Source organism: Lemur catta, chromosome 1 (assembly GCF_020740605.2).
Source record: "Lemur catta isolate mLemCat1 chromosome 1, mLemCat1.pri, whole genome shotgun sequence".
Lineage (NCBI taxonomy): Eukaryota > Metazoa > Chordata > Mammalia > Primates > Lemuridae > Lemur > Lemur catta.
Genome location: NC_059128.1, coordinates 98,117,997 through 98,142,721, shown reverse-complemented (window position 1 = coordinate 98,142,721; position 24,725 = coordinate 98,117,997). Strand labels below are relative to the sequence as shown.

The following is a 24,725-nucleotide window of genomic DNA, read 5'->3' as shown; positions in this document are numbered from 1 at the left end:
GAGCAGCTGCTCCATGAGAGAGCAGGACCAGCGAGCTGGGGGGGGCGGGGGCGGTCTGAGTCAGAAATCACAAATTGGAGGGCAGAGGGACACACACACAGCACGCAGCAGGCAGCTGACAGAGACGTGACTCATGCTCAGAGGTTCCTGCGTTGTATGTGGACAGTTTCATGCCCATGTGTTGAATACAGCAAGATGACACAACTGCCCTCTCATGATGACAGCCCTGCTACATATGCACAGCAGTTTAACCTGTTCCATTTCATGCACAGCACAGCTCTGCAAGGTCAGCAGGCTGTGCTAATAACCCTGCTTTAGGTGCTTGGGTCAGCCCATCTTTTGAGAGCCTTGTCTGTGCTGGGCCCTGGAGGAATTAGAGGTGAGAGCCCTGCCCTTAAGGACCCACAGTTCAAGGGTCAAGAGCCCGGGCACAGAGAGGTGACAGCATCCATTTGCATGAGGGCAGGCAGTGAGTCATGTGCTCCGGCAGGACCAGCCCAGGTCTCTAGACTCTGGGGTCAGAGTCGATTAGAACATGCAACAAGGAAATGCAATTTCATTAAATCCAACAAGCATTTGTCAAATGCAGCTGAAGTACGAAAAGGAACTGGACAGGATTCTTGCCACCAGGAGTCAACTTGCAAACAAATGTAGAACAGCAGTCTCTAGTGCTGAGAGCAGGCTGGAAGAAACTGTAGGAGTCTCCTAGGTAAAAGCATGTACCTGCAGGAGGGTCCCAGCTGTGGAGCCCCTGTGAAGAGCCCCTGCTCAATGCGGGTGGGGCAGACATGTCCACATCAAATGCTAACCAAGGCCACGTGTGATCAGGGTGTCACAGAAGGAAAGGCCTCGATGGGGCAGGGGGTGGTCAGGAAAGGATCTGGGGAGGGGGTGGCACTGGAGAGGGACCCTGGAGGACAAGGAGTTCAGCAGCCATGGGTGGCAGGGAGCAGGAGAGCAGAGAGTTGTGTGCACAGTCTGAGAGAAATCTGGGCGCAGACCAGAGTCCAGCCCTGATGTCAGGGACAGTGAGAGAAAATGAATGTCCTGATGTTTCCTTTGTCCGTTCTCCAACCATCTTTTCCTTGTGTCCGGCTCCGTCCCAGGCACTGAGGATAGACATTAAAGTAACATTTCAGCTGACAGCAGGTCACAGCCTAGTTGGGGAGAAAGACTCTCAGATAATAAGTTCACTCTTCTGCTTCTAATACTGCAATCTATGTGTGTCCAGGGACCGAGGAACCCAAAAAGAAGGGGACAGTAAGATGGGCTTCAGGGACTCAGCAAAGCTTGACCTGAGCCTTGGAAATGGCCCAGGCAGCTCGGCGTGTTGAGCAAGATGAGCCCTCGCAGGACCAGTGGGGTCCTCAGCTTCCAGAGTGGGGAGATCCCAGGTTCAGAGCCCCTGCTTGTTACTAGGGTCAAGTCAAGGTCATGACTGCCCTCTGCAGCTCCTTCTACGTGCACTCAGCAATTTCTCTGTTCCCCCAGTCAGAGGAGCCAGGTTGCCTCTCCCCACACACACTAGTTTTCCTATTGCCCCTGAGGTTTCCATCTGATAGGACTTTTAAAGAGACAATGATCACATTTGAATCTGAGATGCTTTAGTATTAAAAACAAACAATCAAAAAAAACCCTTCCAAATCCAAAGGAATGGCACAATGAGGGTGGTCTGTCTGGCTCAGCAACGGGCCATTGAGTGGTTATTGGAGAGCACAGAAGTCTGCCAGTGCCATCCACTGATGCCATCATGATTGGCCACAGCTCTCCTGTCCCCAGGGGTCCAGCTCCTCGGCTCTTAGACCTCTCCAGGGGTCGGGGGCTGTGGGTCCTGGGCAAGCTGGCAAGAGCCCTGTCCAGCAGAAGTATGCACAGATGGCCTCAAACACCTGCTGCCTGGAAACGTGCTGAGGGAGCCTGAAGCCACCCTGGGCCAGTTTGGTTCTAGTAGAAGGACAGGTCTCTCGCCCTGGGGCAGGGGCTCTAGTAGAATGTTCCCAGACGCAGAAGAAAGGCCTGGCTCCACATCTCCTGGTTTGCTGCCATCTTATCTAGCAAGGACACCAGCCTTGGAATTAGCAAGAGTGAAAACAACAAGAGAAAGGAGTGACGAGAGCCCAGGGTAGAGAGGACACCCCAAGACATCACCTGGACACCCCCAGAGTCCAAGGCCCCAGGCCACAAGGCTGAAGGCAGAAGGTCAGAACCAATGGGAAACTAGAGAGCTGGAAACTAGTCTTGATATGTAGAAAGGGGAGAGAGAATTATTCCAAAAATTACCATCAGGAAGGCTAGCTATGGATCCCTGGAGAGACTTTAGAATGGATTTTTAAGCCAATGGTTCCATTAGCATTTGGAAACGAATGCAAAGGTCGCTAAGAGCTGGAGTGGCTTCTGTGAGTGCTGGCTGCCTGCCGGGGTGGTGAACTCCCTGTCAAGCTGGGTAATCAAGCAGGAGCAGCGTGATTATGCCAGAAAGCTTATAGAAGGGATCCATACTTCCAAAAGGGGAGTACACTTGAACAGCCTATGATTCCCGTGGGCCCTGAGGGCAGACGTGGGGGGCGAAGACTGTGAATGCTGGATGCTCCAGGGTGACAGCTGCAGAGAAACTCCTCCTACGCAGATACAGCAGGAGGAGTCGCGCACTGACCCTCCCCCGCTGGAGTCCATAAGTCATCCCCAACTCCAAAAGTTTACAGAAGGAAGCAGCTTTATTAGGGTAGATCTTGTCTGCACACAAACCTTGGTCGCTCACTCAAGGTGGGAAGAGATCATTTATTTTTACCTAAGGGTGAGGTCTGTTTTCACACCACACGTGGTAGTCTCACAGGACCAGCGCCCAGTTCAGTTTTGCAACAAACCAAGGCCAGGGAGCCTCCTACAGCAAATGAGCTGCCGTGCCACCCTCCTGCCTCTTCAGCCATCACCCATCCCAGGCCCTCCTGGGGTTGTGGACTGGCTGGCGAAGGGCATTGGCTATTATCTAAGGCTCTTAGCGGTTTGAAGCTTTAAAGGTGTAATCTTCCTGAAGGGTTTTGCATTTCAACTAATTTTACATATCTGATTCAATCAAAAATGAAGGGATGGATCACACCTGTAATCCTAGCACTCTGGGAGACTGAGGCGGGAGGATAGCTTGAGGTCAGGAGTTCGAGACCAGCCTGAGCAAGAGCGACACCCTGTCTCCACTAAAAATAGAAAAATTAGCCGGGCATCGTGGTGCACATCTATAGTCTCAGCTACTCTGGAGGCCGATGAAGGAGGATTGCTTGAGCCCAGGAGTTTGAAGTTGCAGTGCCTTGTGATGATGACACCACTGCACTCTAGCCGGGGTGACAGAGCGAGCAGTCATCTCGAGAAAAAGAAAAAAAATGAGAGAAACTGACCCATAATGGCAAAGTGAGGAGTTGATCTCTAGAGGCTATAAACCCCTCCTGAACCCCCATATCCCTAAACAGTGGACTCCTCCACCTGCCAGCTTAGGCAGGAAGGCAAGGCTGTCCCCTGGTCTCCTCCCCAGGAGGCCAGGCCATGGTAGATGGGGTCTTCTGGCATGCTGTTCCAGATGGTTTGCCAGTTGACTTCTAGTGGCAGGAATCATTTCCGGTTCATTGGGGTCCTCCTAAGCCCAGCCCATGTCCTCAGGACGTGCCCTGGTGCCCAGCACTCCACTCCTGGGCCTCATTCCCAGGACCCGTGACCAGAGGCAACCAACCTCTGATCTGGAATGAGAGTCGGTGCACTGCACCCCCTGCCCCCACCCCGGCCGCTGCTTCCAGCACGGCCCACGGCGAGGGCGTCCTGACCATAGAAGGGCTGAGGGCCCACTTCTGGGCCTTTCCTGCCCACACCCCACCTAAACCTCCCGGCCATGCATCACTTGCTCTGCTCCACTTTAAGCCTATTGAAACAAGGCTTCTAAGGACAGAATTGGAGCAACTAGTGAGAGCATAATCCACCCTGTAAATGATATACTTGCCTTAGCAGTGGCTCTTGGGCACAGAGCCTCGCCCCTCTGCAGTCACTCACTACACAGGAGTCTGGAGGAGGAGGACAGCCTCGGTGCCCTCTAGGGGGTCTCCCATCACACTAGCCCACGGGACCACCAGCAGCTACCTGCACCCGCTCCTCAGTCTTGCTTCAAAGAAGCCAAGAAGAGCTGGAAGGAAGAAATGCTGGCATCTGGTATCCTAATTCCATTACTGCTGGGCAAGAGGAAAGCACTGTCTGGCTGTGTGGGCTCAGACAAATCACTTAACCTCTCTGAACTTCAAATTTCAGTAGATATCTGGCAAATATTTGTGAAATTGAATCTTGAGGCTTGGAACTGGAAGTGTACATTTGAGACTTACTAATAAATCAAGTGAGGTCTTCTTATGGTCCTTCCCTAACCCACTACACATCCACACCCTAACTCAGGAGGTCACTTGCTCCTGGGACTCCCAAAATAGCCTGTCCTTGACTCCATCAGAGCACTTTTCACATGCTACCATAATCACAGACCTGACCCTGGGATCTCATTCTTCTTTGACTCCCAGCCTTCTGGGAGATGCTTTACGGGTAAACTCACAGATAAGCAGAGCTATCATGTACCAAGTACTCGCTGGCTGCAAACACCGTGCTAAGAATTAAAAATGCTAACTCTCACAGCAAAACTATCTTACCGCTGAGGACTCTGAGGCTCAGAGAGAGAGAGAGAGAGAGAGAGAAATGTGCCCAAGGTCACACATGTAGAAACTTTGGAGCTGGAAATGGAACTCAGGAATGTCTGGCTCTAGCGTTCATGCTGTAATGCTCTAACCACTAGGCTGGGGATTCTCCCCCTCAGCCCTGGTGACATTGGGGCTGGATAACCATTGGTTGTGGGGCTGTCCTGTGCATTGCAGGAAGTTTAGCAGCTCCCTGGCCTCTACCCACTAGGTACCAATAGCACCTCCACCACCTGCCCAACTATGACAACCAAAAGTCTCTGCAGGCATTGCCAAACATCAGCTGGGAGGCAAAGCCACCCCCCATTGAGAACCACTGCCCTAGACCATGCTGCCTCCGGTGCCGGGGCTGTGGCCTAACCCTGGCTTAGACACGGAGCTTTCGGAGACAGGGTCACACGCCCAGGGAGCATTCAGCAGAGGGGTGCAGAAACCAGGTCAGAGGGCAGCTAAGAGCTGAGCTGGCAGGATCAGACGGTGGGTGCTACATGCACTCCAGTAGGTAGAGTAACAACGTCCTGGGGGAGGACACAGCTGGTCTCAGACCTTCTGACAGCTACCAAGCCTGTGACCAACCTCATGGCTGCATGAAGTGCCAGGAAAATTGCTTGTGGGAAGGGTCATCCGCGTGCAAGGCCACCCAGGCACACCCTGGTGATATCTGGTGGGGGCTCCGGTGGCCCCAGGAAAGGAAGCCATGACTCAGGGAAACCACGCCAGGCCTGCAGCGCATGGGACGCAGCTTTGACCCAGAATGCCCTCTGTTTGTCTCCCTGGGCCCACATGCCTGGATTCCCCCGTCAGGGCCCTCTTGTTTTTGCCCCGCCCTTCCAGATTTTTTCCAAACTCAAAATGTCTGGGTTCCTCCAGCTGGGAAGAGTTTGTGGTATGCTGAGGTCTGCTTTGGTGGCCTCGACTCGCCCACTCCCCACGGTGCCCCTGTCCTCAGGCAGGTACCCCTGGCCCTGACAAACCCACTCTGGGGAAGGGGGCCTCCCACCGAGGGCCCAAGGCTGCAGCTGCTGCCAGGGTTAAAGTGGCACAGGTGAGAGACCAGAGCGACCGCTCAGCCCAGCACTGCCAGATCCAGGCGTCCCAGAGGAATTGCCAACCCACCCCGCTTGTGGGGAGTCAGCATGAGGGTCCCCCCAGCTGAATCCCAGGCACCTGCGCTGAACCAGTCCTTCTCCATACACTGCAGAGGCTCCCTGTCACCTGCAGACCCCAAAATTCATCTTCAAAGTCCTCTCCATGTAGGGAGAAGCTTGGTCTGCACTTACAAACTTGGACTCAGCAGGCAGAGAGGGAGGGAAAGAAGGAAGACAGACAAGCCCAGACAGTGCTCTCCTCCCAGGGGGGGTGCAGGTGGGAAACTGGAAGCAGGAGCCACACTGCGTTTGGGATATTTTCTTCTCTGCCCAACCCATCTCCCCGGTCAAAGTCCCAGCCATTCCTCTGACTTGCTGTGTGACCTTGGGCAAGTCCCTTCCCCTCTCTGAACCTCAGATGTTGATTTCTCAAGTTCAGATTGAGAACCTCTGTCCTCTGGCTTCACAGGGCCTTTGTAAGCCCAAATAGGGGGCTGGGTGAGAAAACACTGCAGAAAGAATGGGGCACACCCATGCACGAGGAATGTCGGTGGTGACTTTGTGGACAGTGAGTGTCTGAGTCCCTGGCTCCAATCCTGGCCCTGACAGACTGTCAGAGCCTCCTAGGCTGAGGCTGGAGCACAGAGGAGGAGGAAGCAGGCTAATTAGAAAGTGCAATGTTAGACATAACCAAAGGCACAGCCTCTCCCAAGACCAGCTTATTTACAGTCGTGAAACATTCTGTCTGAACAGTCGGTTCTACCTCTAGAGGGTTAGGATTTTTTAACCCTTTGATAATATAAACTTTACTCTTTAAAGTGGTGGGGAACCTCAAACCCAGCCAGCCAGCTGGGTTCAGGGAGGGCTTAACGGGATAGAGAGGTGATTTTACTGCTTGTGCTTTAAAAACCCAAAGCTGGGATACAGACAATCTGCCCCCAGCCCTGTCATCCCCAAGGCAATCCGGGAAAGTGACCCTTCCCTGCTTCCACCACCTTCCTCGGGCCCCTCACTGTCCCTGGTAACTTTCTTCCTCCTCCAGGTGCTTGCTGTTTGTCTTCCTGTACCCACTATTCAGGTGGGTTGTCTAAGCTAGGGGTGGGGTGCAGGGGCAGCCCAGAGAGTGAGTGGACCCGGTCCGCAGGAAATAGCCGTGCAGTCGGTACATGGAAACTTCGCCTCGGGTAGCCAGAGCTTCCTGTCTTCCTGCTAAGCTTTGCAGCATCACTTGTCCTGCAGTGAGTGGGTAGAACAGCACCCTCCAAGCCATGAGAAACAAGCCCCCGTCCTCGGGGCTTGGCTCTGGCTTATCTGTCCAGCCTCTCTGCCCCTCTTACTCAGCACTCCAGCCCCACCAAACAGTGCTCAGTTCCTTGAAAGCAAAGGCTCTGGCCTCTCTCCAGCCCTTCTGCTCGGCCATACCCAGCTTTCAGGTGTCTGGGTAAACGTCACTTCCTCAAAAAGCCTCTCCCTGACCCCCATTGTGATCAAAATTACAGCTCCCCATGGTTTTCCCTGATTGCATTTATCGCAGTTTGCAACTGCTTGTGTGCAACTGCATGTTTGTTTATGTGTTAGTATCTCTGAGCTCAGTGAGGGCAGGGACAGTATCCCCAGCTCCAAGCCAGTACCTGGCGCAAAATAGACCTCAGTGAATATTTGCTGAAGAAATGAAGAGGGAGTAGGATTTAGCCACAGGGAAGCAACTGGGACACGGAAAGGGGACATTGAAGGAGGACAGGTGCAAGGCCACAGCTGGAAGGAGTGTTGAAAGGAGGGAATGATGACCAGAGAGTTCCTAGAGGGTGTTGAAGCCCAAGGAGGAATGGAGGTTTGGCTCTGGATTGGGAGTTTGTTTCTAGAACATTCCTTTTTTCCTAAATTCCTGTCCTCGAGATCAGCTTAACCCGTTCTGTGCTAAGGCTGGGAAGGGGCAAGAGGGTCTCCTTGTCTCATTCGAAAGCCAAGAGCCTGGGCTGGAAGTTGGGTTGCTCGACAGTGACCCCAGGAAAAGGTGCCCAAGGTCGCTGGCGGATGCTTCACTGGTTGCGGGACCTGGTGTGGCTCCCAGCGAGGGGCCAGCAGGAACAGGAGCTGATGCGTGTCCCCTGCCCAATGCCAGGATGGGATTCTGCTGGGAGCTGTCGGCGCCTATGACTGGAACGGAGCTGTGCTAAAGGAAACAAGTGGCGGGAAGGTCATTCCTCACCGCGAGTCCTACCTGAAAGAGTTCCCCGAGGAGCTCAAGAACCACGGTGCATACCTGGGTAAGAGCCCGGAGTGAGGGGATGGGGGCGGGCCGTGGGCAAGGACGGGACCCAGGGCTGCAGAACCCCCAGCACACGCAAGCACCCGACCCTGCAGAGCAACTCAGGGGCCGTTTCCTCTCCGGCCTGGCATCCACCACACCCAGCACTGTGCCCGGGTGTAACAGGCACTTCATCCCGTCCCCACCTTTGTCCCTCACCTCTTCAGCCACACGCCCTGCCTGTGACGCTGCCTGCACTACAGTTACCCCATTTTCCAACCCCAACTTTGAGACTCTGCACTGAGAACAGGACAAAATGCTGGAATTGGGACTGTCCTGGAAAATCCAGAGGTGTAGATCCCGAGAACTTTCCCAACAGCACCTGGCCCTAGGGCCTGGATTCCATATCATTCACAAGGTGTTAAATCTGGACTGTGTGACAAGTGCCTGTGGTTGATGCTATCAGAGTGCAATAGTGAGCAGGACACAGCCCCCGCCCTCAAGCTGCTTCCCGGCCAGTGGGGGACAGAGACATGTGCACAGAATATCATAACACAGGCGAGGTAAGGGCTTAGATAAAAGCACAAAGAAAGGAGGCAGGGGTTGGGGTCCTTGCTTTAGCAAATGCTCAAACACTAGGACAGATGTCAGAAAGACAAAGGCCGGCACCCCTTTAATTGGAATCGATAGTGGCCTACTGTATGCCCCCCAAGTATGCAGCACTGCACTAAAAGTGAGGAAACCGAGGAAGGGGTGCAAGGCGCAGGTGCCACGAGGCATGAACTAGCAAGGCAGATCACACCAGCAACGTCCCAGGGCTTCACGGGGTTAATTCCAAGTGAGGGGGAGAAATGGTGTGGGTGGCTGTGGTCCAGCGGGCTGGCACACTCTGGACTCGCTGTGTAGGAGCAGGAGCCTACACCGGGTCTCCAAGAAAGGAAAAGTTTTGAATAAGCTAAAAAGGGCCCAACAATGGCAGGGGGTGTGGGAAGTGCCAGGTGAATTCAGGACCTGGGAAATAGACCAGTATGGATGGAGCACGGGGAAGGAGTGGGGACAGGGAGGGGAAGGCAGGTTAGGGCTGGCGCAGCAGGAGACCTCGAATGCCGGGCTAAGGGGGTTGAGCTTTTTCACGTTGGCAGTGAGGGGCTATTGAAGGTATCTGAGTGAGGGTGCAGCAGGGTGCATATCCCCCCTGCTTAGCAGAGCTGGCCTCCTTCTCCTCCCAGAAGACCCTGGCAGGGTGGAGTCAGGCTCAAGGACACTCATGAGGCCCAGCTGTCCCGCCTTAACCACAGTCACCGCCTTGAGGGGTCCCAAGGGAGAGCCTCCTCCCTCTGGGAGTCATCCGGTGAGGGCCTGTTTGGGTTCTCTGCTGGGGCAGAGATCCCTGCTGGAAGATTCCTCCCCATGTGTCCCAGCAAGACAGGGAGCTACGGGGGAGGAGACTGGGAGGCCTGGCCCTGTGGAAGCAGTAAGGACTTCTGTCTGGGGCTCTGCCCCACCGTCTCATCAGGCCTCAGGGAGGCTGGCCCAGCTTTGGAACGGCCCCTCCTGCTGGCCACAGGGCCACCTGGGAAGGGAGGGCACAGCCAGCCGATGGCTGGGAAGCAGGAAGCCCTATGAGCTTTGAGAGCCGGCCACAGCTCTGCCAGGCCTGCCCAGTGTCCCTCCTTTTGAGGAAGCCCAAAAGCCCAAGGCTGAGAACATTTTCAGCAGTGCCACTGAGGGCACAGCTCAGAAGAAATTTTTGCTAATTCCACCCCACTTCCATGTATTTATGGTTGCCCTAAATACAGGGGCCACGTTAGCCACCCTCTGTGCAAGGTCCCGATCTTACGGACCCATCAATCCCCATTTCCCAGAACACACTGCCAAGAGTCAAAGACGTGTCTGGAACCAGAGTAGGCCACCCTGCTGCACGCCACACAGCCAGGCACTGAATCTGCACATCCTGCAGCCACTCTGGAAGCAGCCAGTGGGACCTGAGGGACAGTGACACACACACGTGTACATGCATATGCACACACGCACATATGTGCACACATGAACTGACACATGCACACAGCAGAAAGAGACACCTGTTCCCCAGGAACTGTCAACAAGGCCCAGCACCCATGTGAAATCTGGGATCCAGTATCCAAGATCGTCTGGCAGGAGGTGGGACTCTGGGATGCCGTGGGCCTCGCACACCTGCTGGGACCCCACTTTCAGCACAGTGGCTGGGGGTGCCAGACATTCACCTCCTGGGTGCCGGGTGGGAGATTCGAGATTCACGGTGATCGAGCACAGTGACACAGCGGGATCGGCAGCCTTTTCAAAAGAGCCTTTCGGTTCCCGGAGCCCCTTGGTTTCCATTTCTTTCTTGTTTGCGTGGCGTGTGTGTGGGACTGAGAGGAGCCTGGGAGCTTCCTCCCTGGAGTCTTCGAAGCTTTGGGGCTGCAGGGATCCCTAAGACCCTGTGTAAATGTGCGGAGCGCAGCAACTCCTTCCGCCTTCGCAGCTAACACTCCAGTCACCAGTGAGCCACTTAGCAGCGCTTTGTGGTAATGAAGGGGATGCTGGCCGGCCCCCAGGAGTGGAGATTGGTGGGGATGGGAAACAAAGTCTGCCCACGTCAGTGAAGTGTGGCTTGAGGTCCCCCAGCTCCTTGCTCCCTGCTCCACCTTGCTCGTGAGCATGAGAAGGAGGGATGTGTACGTTTCAAGTTGGTAATGTCTTTAGCGGCCCCGCCTGACTTCCTTTATTTTCTCCAGCATGGAGTGGGGTGCAGGGAGGCCTCCCCACCCTCCAGGACCCTCTCCTGGGCCCTGCCTCTCCCAGGCCTCCCCGCTGTCCCCCGCAATTACTGCACCTGCTCAGCCGGCCCTGAACCCGCCCCCATCACTGGCCGCGCATCCTCCGGCACGGCTGAGCCACCAGCCCGGCCCTGGCAAGACCTGCCGAGGACGCAGCACCAGAGACCAGCCTGTTTCCTCCTGTGGCAGGATACACAGTCACATCGGTCGTGTCCTCCAGGCAGGGGCGGGTGTACGTGGCTGGAGCCCCCCGGTTCAACCACACGGGCAAGGTCATCCTGTTCACCATGCACAACAACAGTAGCCTCACCATCCACCAGGCTCTGCGGGGCGAGCAGGTAATGGAGGGGGCGGCTGGGGCGGGCGGGTCGGCCAACCGGAAGGGCAGGGAACACAGGCCTGAAGGCAGCGGCAAGAGTTATGCATCCACGCACAGAAGGCCCCATGGGGCCCCTTTCCCTGGAATGGTGACAGTGCATAATGGGAACGCTGCCTGTGCCACTGCCCCACCGGGATGTGGCTGGCAGACTGTGCTGCGAAGAGTCTCGCGTTGGACAGTGACAGATGCAGCTTGGAACGCTGTGAGAAGAGTCATTGGTGGAGAAATCAGGCTTCCAATCCAAGTCATTTTGATGGCCGAGAACTGGGGCTCAGGGAAGGAATGTGGCTCTTTTAGGATGGAGGATTTGTGGCCTGGTCAAGTTGAGAACCCAGGCCTCTCGGTGGCGCTGTCTTGCACTGTGCCACTTCCTGACCCTCAGCGACCCCCAAACCAGACCTCAGTTCCTCCTGACTGGCAGCATCCATGGCCCTGGGGCCCAGCTGAGCGCTGTCTGGGCCCCTCCCTGTCGTCTCCAGCTCCCTTTGGCTCTGCTGAGCCTGGGACAGCCCTGGCCCCTGCATCTCCTCCTGCCCTTGGCCCGTTCCTCCCCGCGTCTAGCCTGCATCCCTCTTGCTGCAGAGCACCACCATGCTGCTATTCCTTCTCCTGTCTCATGACACTGGCCGACCAGGCGGCTGGGCTCTCAACCTCCGCCCTGCTCACCCACACTCCACCCAGGGCCAGCTCTCCTGGGAATCGAAGGCTAGACCTTGAGAGCTGGAGGGAATTCGCTGATGAATTTATGACATTTTTCCTGCCCAGTTCCGCCTCCAACATCCGAACGAGAAACCGCAGTGCTGAAGGCAGCTAAATTAAGTGGATTCCAAATCGCAGTGACCCACATAGCTGAGGACACATATTTAGACAAATGTCTCCCTCCCTCCTCCCTTCCTCGCTCCCTGTCTGCCTCTTAATTACTTTAGGTAGGCACATCTCTTCCCTCTCCCCGCCCTGTACGTATTATTCCGTTTTTCTCTCTTCTGGTTTCTTTTTATCTTTCTCCTTAGTTAAAAGTTGTTAGTGCTTGAGTATCGATTTCTTCTGAAAACACTCTGAGCCAAAAGCTTGCGGGGGCAGGAAGAGCCGTGGGCAGGGGTGTCAGACCTGAGTTCCAAGCAGCCTAGCAGTGACCAGCCTTCTGACCCTGGGCAAGCAGCTGCCGTTCTCTGAGTTTCCACTTCTTCCCTGTAAAATGAGGATGACTATCTCCTAAGAGCATGGGGCTCACGTGCTATCCTAAGGCTGTAGAGCATCTCACCCAGGTGGGCAGGGTGACTTCCTCTTTCCTAAGCAACCCAGTGATCCAATAAGCATTGATTAAGTAACTAGGGCTTTTGGAGAAGAGAAAATCCTGGGTTTGGCAGGAGCCAGGAGTGCAGCATTGGGAGCAGGGGTTGCGGAGACAGAGACTGGGGAGGGAGGCTGGTCTAGCAGGGTCACACTGAACAGTTTAGACTTTATCGCTAAAGCAAGGTGGCCGCACGGTCAGCTGTTAGAGGCCACTGTGGCTGCTGTGGGGGTGTGTTGGAGGGGCCAGCCTGAGGCTGGGAGGAAGCCTGGGGAAGAAGCAGCGGGGAGTAGATGGTATTGGCACGTGCCAGGCAGGACTTGCTGGTGAGTTTGCTGGTGGGAGAAAGAAGGGTAGAGCCAGGGAGGACCCTCAGATTTCTGGTGAGGGGGTGCTTGGTGCTGTCACCAAAGTGAGGAACACTGCACCCCAAGCAGGAGAGGAACACAGCAAGTGCACAGGCACTGAAAGAAGTCGTAACTCACCATCAAAGACACTAATCCCAAAGTGATTTCTAATGTTAAAAATTGAAAATGAACCAGCCTGAGCAAGAGCGAGACCCTGTCTCTACCAAAAATAGAAAAAATTAGCCAGGCATGGTGGCAAGTGCCTACAGTCACAGCTACTCAGAAGGCTAAGGCAGGAGGATCACTGGAGCCCGGGAGTTGGAGACTGCAGTGAGCTATGATGACGCCACTGCACTCTACCCAGGGCGACAGAGCAAGACCCTGTGTCAAAAAAAAAAAAAAAAAATGGAAATAAGCAAACTGTCCAACAATAGAGGATTGATTAAATACATCATGGTACATGGGTAATTTGGAGTATCGTGGACTCACCATTACTATGTTGTAGAAAAAAATATACATCATGGAGAAATGCTCGTGATACATTGTTTATTAAAAAATTAGTCTATGAACTATGCAGATATTATGATCCCAACTTGTACAAATAAGAACATATATACACACACACACAGGCAACACATCTCAGGAAAAAAGACTAGAAGAAAATCCACTAAAACATTAATAATGGTTATATTTGGATGTTGAGACTATGGGTGACTTGTTTTCTTCTTTATATCTTTTTAATATTTTCCTTATTTTTGCCATTATAATGTATCACTGACAAACAGAATAAAGTTAAATAATGGAAAGAAAGGAGAGTGGGGGAGAGGATGAGCAACAGAAGGAGAAGAAGGGAAAGGGACAAACCAAAAACAGTGTGTCCACTCCAGGAGAGAGGGAGGGCACAGGAAGGGAGGGCCCATTTGTTCACCAAAACTTGAGTCAAAGGATGGTCTTGGCTTCCTCCACGGGCGAGGCTTGGGCTCCCGGCTGTGCCAGGGGGCAGCCAGCCCACTCCCCTCTCCCGTCATGTGCTGCAGATAGGCTCTTACTTTGGGAGCGAGATCACCTCGGTGGACATCGATGGTGACGGTGTGACTGATGTCCTGCTGGTGGGAGCACCCATGTACTTCAGCGAGGGCCGTGAGCGAGGCAAGGTGTACGTCTATGACCTGAGACAGGTAGGGCTGGGCAGGGGCCATCCAGCGTCTCGGGGGCACCTGACCTCTGCTCCGACCACGAGGGAAATGGGTCAGTAACAGACCAGTGCCCATCTGCTGGGGCCAGGCCTGGGGAAAATAGGAGCCTCTCTGTCGCTGGGCTCATGTAGTGGGAGAGGGGATTCTGGGGAAATGGAGCAGGGAGAGGATGCCCCGGCAGCAGGCAGAGGGAATCAGGACCCTACGGCCTTGCCAAGTTCCCCTAAGACGCTGCCTGGCCCTGGCTTTGCAGAGCCGGTTTGTCTACAACGGAACGCTGAAGGATTCCCACAGTTACCAGAACGCCCGATTCGGGTCCTCCATCGCCTCAGTTCAAGACCTCAATCAAGACTCCTACAATGACGTGGTGGTGGGAGCCCCTCTGGAGGACAACCACAGAGGAGCCATCTACATCTTCCACGGCTTCCGAGGCAGCATCCTAAAGACGCCTAAGCAGGTCGGGCTCCCCCGGGAAAGGGGTACAGCAGAGACAGGCTGTGGGCGTCCTGGCAGCCGCGTGTGGTCAGACGGCTCAGGACTTTCTTTCCTCTGTGTTCTCATACAGGAAGGGATTCCAATCCATCCTAGCTATACTTGCCTCCAGTCTAAATTTTGAAATGGGTGCATCTTATCTTCAGGACTTTCCATCACCCCTTTTTGCACCCTGTCTTTGCTTACCTTTATCCCCCCAACAGTACAGCAACCACAGCAAATCCCAGGCACCCAAGCCTCCCTTTCCCATGTGCACATGCAATCGACTGCAAGTGGAGAAGTCCTATCTGGGCTCACTCTCCTCTAGAAATGCTTCGTGCCGGAAACCTTGCTCCCCTCACCACTGACCCCTCTTAGGTCCCATTGCCTGAGGGTCATCATGTTGCCCACATATTTCATTAGTAAGACAGTCTAATAACTATACCAAGGTTAGAGATGCTGATGGGTTACCTTCCAGGTAACAGGTATTTGCACTTAATTGGGAACTCTTTTAAGACACAATATATATATTTTTAAATTTTACATTCAAATCTTTAATTTATCTAAAATTTAATTTGGTTTAAGGAGATAGGTAGAAATTCAGCTTAATATTTTTCTAAATGGTGAGTGGTTCCAACTGGTGGTTGGAACCAGCCAGACTGGTTCCAACTCCAGTCACTGAGGTATCCGTCTTTCCCACTGTGAAGTGAAGTGTCACTTGTACTACCCACTGTTTTCTCTGCCCACCACCCCTTCTCTGTCATCTTCTAAAAAACCAGAACTCTATATCCTCCCCACAGGGTGGGAAATGGACTCAAGTTGGACTAATCAGAACCCTTCCCAGGGATTTTTCTTTTTGTTTTTCTTCTTAAGTGTTTTTTAAAAAATAGGTTTAGGGAGTATGGGTTGAATTCCATTGCATGTATATATTGTATTAATATAATGGTGAAGACTGGGCTTTTGGTGTACCCATCACCCAAGTAGTATACATTGTACCCCATAGGTAATTTTCATCCTTTGTCCCCTCCCAGTGAGTCTCCAATGTCCCTTATACCACTCTGTGTGTCCCTATGTAGCCATAGTTTAGCTCCCTCTTATAAGTGAGAACATGAAGCATTTGTTTTTCTGTTCCTGAGTTACTCCACTTAGGATAATGACCTCTAGTTCTAACCAAGTTGCTGCAAAAGGCATTACTTCATTCTTTCTTATCACTGAGTAGTACTCCACGGTGTATTCATATGACATTTTCTTTATCCACTTGTCAGTTGATGGGCACTTAGGTTGATTCTTTATCTTTGTGATTGTGAATTGTGCTGCAATAAACATATAGAGTGCAGGTATCTTTTTGATATAATGATTTCTTTTCCTCTGGATAGATACCCAGTAGTGGGATTGCAGGATCAAATGGTAGATCTACTTTTAGTTCTTTGAAATATCACCATACTGACCTCTATAGAGGTTGGACTAATTTACATTCCCACCAATAGTGTTAGTGTCCACTTGCCACCACATCCACACCAGCATCTATTGTTTTTTTTGACTTTTTAGTAATGGCCATTCTAATTGGAGTAAGATGTATCTCTTTGTAGTTTTCATTTACATTTCCCTGGTGATTAGTGATATTGAGCATTTTTTATATGTTTATTGGCCATTTGTATATCTTCTTCTGAAAAATGCCTGTGCGTGTCATTTGCCCACTCTTTAATGAGGTTGTTTTATTTTTATTTATTTATTTATTTTTTGCTGAGTTGTTTGAGTTCCTTGTAGATTCTAGGTTGGTCCTTTGTTGGACACACAGTTTGTGAATATTTTCTCCCATTCGGTAGGTTGTCTGTTAACTCTTTAGATTATTTCTTTTGTTGTGTAGAACCTTGTAGTTTAATTGGGTTCCATTTGTCTATTTTTGTTTTTATTTCATTTGCTTTCGATATCTTAGTCATAAATTCTTTGCCTATGTTAACCCAAAAGAATGATTTTAATGGTCGGAATTTCAGATGCTCATGACGGGACAGGGGAGGAGGTCGTTTTCGGCTGGAGAATCTTCTTGATGGTTTCAAAGAGCCTCTGCCCATGGCTCCTGATCGTGCCTACCCCTTACGGCTGCCTTGCCCGCACTCAGGCTCACAGGATGCACATGCTCTTTCCACTCCCTGCAGAGAATCGCAGCGTCAGAGCTGGCTCCAGGCCTCCAGTATTTTGGCTGCAGCATCCACGGGCAACTGGACCTCAATGAGGATGGGCTCGTCGACCTGGCAGTGGGTGCCCTCGGCAACGCTGTGATTCTGTGGTTGGTTTCCCCACTTCTCCTGACTGTTGGGGTTTCCTGAGGGTCATGATGGATACAAGATTTAAAAGATATGCTTCAAGGCTGGGCGCGGTGGCTCAGGCCTGTAATCCTAGTGCTTTGGGAGGCCAAGGTGGGAGGTGTAAGTTCGAGACCAACCGGGGCAATATTTTGAGACCCCTTCTCCACAAAAGACTTAAAAATAAGCCGAGTGTGGTAGTACATGCCTGTCGTCCCAGATATTTGGGAGGCTGAGCCAGGAGGATCACTTGAGCCCAGGAGTTTGAGGCTGCAGTGAGCTACGATGACACCACTGCACTGTAGCCTGGGTGACAGAGCAAGACTCTGTCTCCAAAAAAAAAAAAAAAGACAACAACAACAGATATACTTCAGGATTTTTGTCTCTTGTTTTTAACCATCATCAGCCAAACTCACACTGTTCTTATCCCATGTTGATTACAAATTTCCTTTTCATAGAATCACTATAAATTATCTTGAAGTCCTGTCCAAGAGGACTTTGAATTTGCCCTTAAAGTTCTGGCTACTTGGGCATTTCTTCCACTTCAGCTTTTCAAGGTACTTAGAGGAACAAATGGATCATAATTTTAGCAGCTGGGAGGATCTTCCCGTCTCCTGCATGGAGGAATGCATATGTAATACAGCGACTGCTTTCTGCCAAAGCCCCTCTGAGGCCTCGCTTCCTTTATTCAGGACCTCATTTTAATGCTAAGAGCCCATACATTTTACCAACCCTTGCCTACTTTTTGAGGCAAAAAAATGTTGAGCTTTTTTTCGCCTACATTGATGAGATATTTTTCACCATAAATATAATAACTTAAAGAAAATTTGTGAAATAAAGGGAAAAAAATGGCTCAGCATTCCATCACCTTAACAATAGCGCTATTAATGTTCTGGCATATTTCCTCCCAATCTTGTTTCCCACTTGCTTATGATTTTATATAAATGCAATCATACTTTTCATACGACTTCCCAAAGGCTTGAAACAGAGATATATGATCTCGCAGGGAGAACAAAGGAGGGACGTCCTCCTGGTTCTCAAAAACATTACGATCCGGTGGGGCAATAATGTCTTTGTCCAGGTGCCCTAGAAAACAGAGCCCGGGGCAAAAGCCTCTGGTTCCGGCCCAGAAGCAGGAGGGAAGCAGGGAAGGCGGGCAGATGCCAATCGAGCCGCCTCACTGTAAGAGCAGCTCCTTGCTCAGCATCTCAGACTCCCCAGAGCAGCAGCGGGAAACAGCTGCTGTAGCGGAGGAAGGGCGGCCGCAGACTTGCTGGCTCCTCCAGATCCCCTGCTTGTCACGGCCAAACATCTGCTGCCCCAAACTCCCAGGGCTGCACCAGGACGCCAGGGTCTCTGCAGGTCCAGCCCAGCCAACATACAGGCTCATGGCCTGTGTCTCTTTGAAGGTCTGCGCTGCGTTGGGGGGCTCTTAGATCTTTGGTAGTGGTGGCTGCAGGAATAGCAGCCTGGGCTTGAAAGCCAGAGTAAAGGTATTCACTGTGTTGGTTCCAGCCAAGAAAGCGAGACAGTGACCAAGGCCTGGGGTAGGAGGTGGACATAGCCCAGCAGGGCTTTAAGGTGTCGCGTACACTTCTTCACAGGAAACAAGACACACACGTGCATACGCAGGCCCCAAGACACTCAGTGTCACAAAGGGATTTGATCAAGCACTAGCTGCTTAAGTCTAGACTCACATGCTGCCTACATAGTGATGAAATTGTGGGCCAGAGGCCTCGGGGAAGACTTTATGGTCACACGGAGGAGCTTTTAAAACAGCATTGCCCAGGCTTTACCCAGACCAATTAAAATGAAATTCTGCGGGAGAGACCCAGGCAGCAGTTAAAAGTCCCCAGGCGATTCCAGTGGAGAACCGCTGATGTAAGCTATTATGTTTGCGCCGTGCTCTACACTGTCAGAGGTGACCTCGCTCACCTCCCTGATTCTCCTGGGCCCCCATCAGCGAGGTCATATGACCTGCCAAGGTACGGTGAGGAACCTATCTGAGCCAAGGCTCAGATATCCAGCACAGTGGCCCCGTCATCCTTACGCTAAGAACAGAGTATTGGCACGAATAATCACGTTGAAACTCCGAAACATCTAAATCACACGACTTTTATTCTTTTTGTATAATCTCATGGTTTAAAGAGGCAGTAAGTTTCCTTTCCTAATTAGGCTTGACTTAGACCAACGTAAGGGTAAATTCGTATTTCCTTGGCCGCCTGGATGGGGCAGCGTTGGGGTGGATGGTGGGGAATCTCTAGAGCAGTGGCTGACACTGGAACCACCTGGGAGCTTCAACACCTTGCTCTCGAAAGTGTGGTCCGTGGACTGTCCCTGTGGGCATCACCTGACAGCTGAGTAGAGATGCAGAACCCAGGCCAACCCTCTGGGTCAGAATCTGCATTTTAACACAATCAGGGGGTGTGCAGAGATGTTGAGATTTGAGCACTGCTTAAAACATGCAATGCCTGATTCTGATTTAATTCGGCTGAGGGACAGCTTAGGCATCAGGAGCTTTTTAAAGCTCTTCAGATGATTTGAACACACACCCAGGGCTGGGAGCCCCTGCTGTCAAAGGTGTTGAGGGGCAAGAAGTCCACAGCGTGTACAGACACTGGGAAAATGACCAAGGGCTGCCTCGGGGGCTGGACATGGCCAAGCCCTCATCCCCCTGTGCTGTTTGGCCAATTCCCTGCCATCCAGAGCCCCTCTGTGCCCCCCACCCCACCCTCCAGTGGTGGTTTTGCAGATCCCACTGCTGTCTGGTTCCTGCCCCTCCCCATGGTCGCAGCAGGGCAGGCTGAGCCCCTGCCCCGCCCGGCTCACTGGCCCTTCTCCCCCAGGTCCCGCCCTGTGGTCCAGATCAACGCCAGCCTCCACTTTGAGCCAGCCAAGATCAACATCTTCCACAGGGACTGCAAGCGCAGCGGCAGGGACGCCACCTGCCTGGCCGCCTTCCTCTGCTTCACTCCTGTCTTCCTGGCTCCCCATTTCCAAACGGCAACTGTTGGTAAGCCAGGCCCCCCCACACCCCAGCTTCAATCTCCCCCCTGGACTTTGTAGTCACTCTGTGTCAAAGCCTGGGCTTTCCCCGAAATGGACACTAAGTGCTAGGTCACCCTAGCGTGACAACTTTGATGACTGCTGGATGCCCATTTGGTGCTCTAATTCCAAGGGGCAAAGAGGGGGTCTCGTGCCAGGGTGAGGGTGGCAGTGAGCAGGGGTGACCAAGGAGGGAGAGGATGGGAGAAAAGGGAAACAATCTGAGTGCAGAGTTCGGATCAGAAGGCAGCGGAGCAAGTGGGGTGTGGGAGTCCAGCAGTCTGGCTGGACACAGGGGAGGTTTCAGGCCTTACACCCCAGAACAGAGTCATAGGTTTGAGGAGCCGGCGGAACGGGCCTGGCCAGCCCTCGCTAGTGGGAGAGGAACCACGACAGCAGAGGCTCTGCCAGCCCTGACAGGGACCCCAGGGCCAGGACAAGGAAGGTGATGGGAAGGTGGAGAGGGTGTTGACGCCAGCAGAGGCTCAACGCAGCACCACCCTGGCCCTCATCTGCTTCCATCCTCCCCCCTTTCTCACATCCACACTGGCCCTATGAGGGGAGAAGAGCTGCTCTTCGCTGGCCAGCCTGGGGGAGCTTCCTGGAGGAGGCAGACTTCCCAGAGGCTATCTTAAAAGAGAGGCAAACAGTCCTGGGTGGCAATGTGGCTCCACTTTTGTGGTCTGGTGGTCTCCCCTCCCCCAGGCATCAGATACAATGCCACCATGGACGAGAGGCGGTACACGCCGAGGGCCCACCTGGATGAGGGCGGGGACCGATTCACCAACAGAGCTGTCCTGCTGTCCTCTGGCCAGGAGCACTGCGAGCGGATCAACTTCCACGTCTTGGTGAGCCTGGCAGCCCCACACGCAGAGCCCGAGCTCCTGCAGGAAGGGGGTCCAGCACCCGCTGTGGGAGAGTCTGGCTGGAGCCAGGCTGGTTCTGAGCCCCAGTGGCCCTCAGGGGGCCAGCGGGGACAGTGTTCCAGACCTCGGCCACCCCAGGCCCCACCTCATGCCCCAGAGAGAGACCACTGGGACACACTACCTCGCTGTACTCCCCCCAAAACCCCTCGTCCCCAGCTCTCAGGTGCGCTGGGGAGGGAGGTGGGTGTGGTGTGGCCTAGCAGAGAGAACTGGAGTCAGTGAGCAGGGCGCGTGACTCTAAGGGAGGGACAAGTGGGCATCAGCTGAGATGAAGACCACATGAGGTGGACACTGCATGGACCAGCTGGGAGAGGGAACAAAGACGGGGACAAGTAGTGTCATGAGCAGGTGCCCTATTTTATTGCTAAGGAAGAGGATGAGAAGTTTGCTTCCATCCAGAAACACCAGCTACCCAAGTCCTAGCTCTTACATCAGAGTTGCATGCCCCGGGCACTCAGAGCCCACCTGGCCCCAGTTGTTCAATGGCCAGAGGTCAGAGACGCGAGCAGGTGGGAAGCCCGTGGGTCTGTTACCGTGGCCCCCTCTGATGTATGTGTGCAGTGGTTCTCACACCGTGGTCCTACCCCAGTAGCAGCCTCATCACCTGGTGGCCTGGTGGAAATGTGCACGTTCCAGCCCCATCCCAGACGCACTGACTCAGAAACTCTGGGGGTGGGGCCAGCACCCCATGTTTTCATCCCAGGAGATTCCGATGTCAGCTCAGGTTTGAGAGCCACTGCCTTAGTACAGAGAAGCCACTCGTATCAGGGCTCGCAGGTTCCAGGGGCAGATTTTTAAGCAGATCGGAGCACCCCCTTCATTTACCATCCATGCTCAGGACCGTCCTGTCTGTTCAGTCATCAATCCAACAGTGTTAAGCCCTGATCACAGTGGCAGGCCTGTGCTAAGAGCCTGCTGGCCTATTCCTTGCTGGGGAGGGAAGACACGCACAGGCAGATGGTTCGGATGCTGCGTGAGCAGTGGCAGTCACAGGTCTGACGGTGTGGGGGTGTGGGGGGGGGGCCGGGGCGGTGCTGCCAGGCTTCCTGGAGGCCGAGGTAAGGAGTGACGGGAGCCTGGCCCCCAAGGATGAGCAGGAGCTCGGTGACACAGCCAGGAAGCTGGGCTGGGATAAGCTGGGCCAAGGGGCCCTTTGCTCGTGGCACATTCTCTACCCACCTACACACCCCACGGGGAACCTGCACCCACCGCGGACTCATCCTGATGGCCGACAGGGCAGCTGCAGGTGCAAGTTCTAGCTCAGTGTCAGTGGTCCCGGCCCAGAAAATGATGTTCTCTCCTCTCTCACCCCTGCTCTCCTCTACCCCACAGGACACTGCTGACTATGTGAAGCCGGTGACCTTCCTGGTTGAGTATTCCCTGGAGGACCCCGACCACGGTCCCATGCTGGACGACGGCTGGCCCACTACCCTCAGAGTCTCGGTACATCCTGGCATCCAGGGGACATGCCACCTCGACCCTACCTTCTCCCCAAAGCCCAGACCCACCGTGTGCCAGGAGCTGGGGAGTCCTTCCCCTGCCACACCTTCCCACCTTCCGTCCCAGCAAACCCACACGCGGCCCCCTCCCCTCCCCGTGGCCCACGCTGGGGATGAGCTGGACGATTCCAGGAGGGTAAGGACCAGGCTTCTCAGGGGAGCGCTGAGTGGGTGCTGGAGAGATACAGAGAACCACAGGCCAGCAGGGACCTGAGTTCCCAGTCACCCACCTCCCTCCGTCACAGACGCCAGGGCTGTGCCGGGAGAGCAGGCAAAATTTATAAAGTGGAATGTCTAATGCCTGGGGCCTTGAGGATTTAGGAAACAGCTTCGACATGCACCACTGTGCTCTTCAGCCCTGACCTCTGAGATGCAGTCACTGAGCTCTGAGTGACACGAGTCCCGCCAGTGAGGGATGTCAGGATTACCCCCGTTCTTACTTGCACTTCCCCGACACCACTCAAGGACACCACGCAAGGACTGCGAGGGCCACGGCAGTGCCTGGGAACCGCTCCTCTGATTCATGCCCATCACCCCACACCTCCCACACTGCTCCGCCAAACCTTCCCCTTCACACCTGCCCCTTTTCTCCTGCGTTTGTGTCTGCGTTGCCGGCTGGCAAAGCCGGGTCCCTCCTTAGTGCGCCAGGAGAGGGGAAAGGCTGGGCACACGAAGTCACATTTTTCCTATCACAGTAATTACAAAGTGGCCATAGTGAACGAATGAGTACCTGCCACTCATTCTACGAGCGTGTTGGAGCCCGCAGTGCAGACTGACGTGCAGGACGATCCCCACTCTGACGCTGGGGGTCTCCATGAAAGGAGGTGACGGCGTCACAGGCCAGGCAGCGGCAGCGTGCACACAGAGGAAGCATAATCTAGCAATCAGTGGAAGTGCAGGAGACCTTCCTGGAGGAGGTGGCTTTTGGCTGGACGTTAAGGGGTGGACAGGACTCTGACAGGCAGAGATGGGGAGGAAGGGCTTCTGTTCCAGGAGAGCTGGCAGTGTCACCAAGGCAGGGAATGGAAGGGCAGGGTGAAGGGCTATGTAAAGAGGTGAGAAATAGAGCTAAAAAAGAGTTTGGAGCATAATATGGAGGGCTTGGGGAGTAGCTAATTTCCTAAAACTTTTGTTCATCGGGATTTCTAGCCCCCTACAAATGAGACACATTCTTCCCATCACTCCACAGATGCTTACTTAGCCTCTGCTAAACGCCCGGCTCTGTTCTAATACTGTAATTCCTGTTCTTAAGGAGTAAGCCTTTCCATATAATTGAGTGTAGCAATTGCTTGTTACATCGAATTCTTTGTTTTAATCAGCTGGATAGGAGTTTTTCTGAAGGCTGTTACATAGTTCTCAAACTTCCTAAACAGCGCACTGGCTGGAGCAGGGAGTATTTCACTGGAGACTTGAACTCACCAGCATGAACTTTGGTGCTAGAATACAGTGAAGCCCCCATCTGAAGCTACACTCTTTCCTGAGTGGCCCCGCCCTGCCCCCTCTGTGTGGCTTTGCTGTCCCGTGTGCCGGCGGCTGCTGCAGCTGCAGACCACGAGCTCAACAGAACTGAGCTGAGGTCCTGGCACCCAGGTCTGAGGGAGGGCAGGGAGCTCTCCTTTGAGAAAAGTTAATGAATTTAAGATACCTGTGGCTTCGTGAAATCTGTTTCCCCACCCCTGGGTTTGGCCTGTGTTCTTGGTAGTGACAGTCGCTGGCCCTCAGCTGCAGGCTTGAATATGCAGCCTCCTGCCGAGCACATCACCCGGGAACCCCCAGACTGAACCCCTCAACTCAACCCCCGCATTTATAAATTAATGGCATCGCCATCCTTCCAGGCACCTGCAAAAGAAACTGGGCCAACACCCTGGACCCCTTTCTCCCTTAGCCCTGACAACTTCCAGGTCCTATTAATTCTACCTCTGAGGTCTCGAACCTGGTCTCTCCTCTCCACGCCCGCTACCCCCCAACACAAGTGCACCCCTCACCTGGATAGTGCAGCAGCCTCCTTAGTGGTCTCCCTGCCTCTGGCTTCCACCTCCCAGTCCCTGCTCCCACAGCAGCCAGAGGGAGCCTTCTGCATGCAGGTCTGGCAGGACACTCCCTGCCTAAAGATTCGGTGACCCTTATCAGTTGCAAGGCACGACCCCACGGTCCTGTAAGCACCGGCCCCTGCCCATATCTTCCATTTCCTCCACCCTCGCGTCTCTTACTACAGCAACACTGAACTAACTGCCCGTCATCTCCCAAACTCAGCATGCCGCTTCTGCCCCAGGACCTTTGCATAGGCTCGTCCTTCCTCCTGGACTTCCCTGTCCCCCTGGCCACCCAGCTCACTTGATCTTCCTTCAAAATGATAACCTACTATCACTCCCTTGAAGCCATCTCTGACTACCTACAGGCCAAAATGTAATGATTGTTTCTC

At 53.5% G+C, this 24,725-nt stretch overlaps 1 protein-coding gene across 1 annotated transcript in view; it reads left to right on the top strand.

The window, feature by feature from the left end:
- Positions 1-24,725, top strand: part of ITGA11 (integrin subunit alpha 11) — a 52,171-nt gene that overhangs the window by 9,449 nt on the left and 17,997 nt on the right. Inside the window, exons 6-13 of the mRNA XM_045541773.1 lie at positions 7,923-8,067; positions 11,036-11,184; positions 13,901-14,041; positions 14,313-14,516; positions 16,687-16,817; positions 19,680-19,846; positions 20,584-20,726; positions 22,137-22,247. Of these exons, the coding sequence (XP_045397729.1) occupies positions 7,923-8,067; positions 11,036-11,184; positions 13,901-14,041; positions 14,313-14,516; positions 16,687-16,817; positions 19,680-19,846; positions 20,584-20,726; positions 22,137-22,247 (1,191 nt within the window). The remainder of the gene's footprint in view (positions 1-7,922; positions 8,068-11,035; positions 11,185-13,900; positions 14,042-14,312; positions 14,517-16,686; positions 16,818-19,679; positions 19,847-20,583; positions 20,727-22,136; positions 22,248-24,725) is intronic.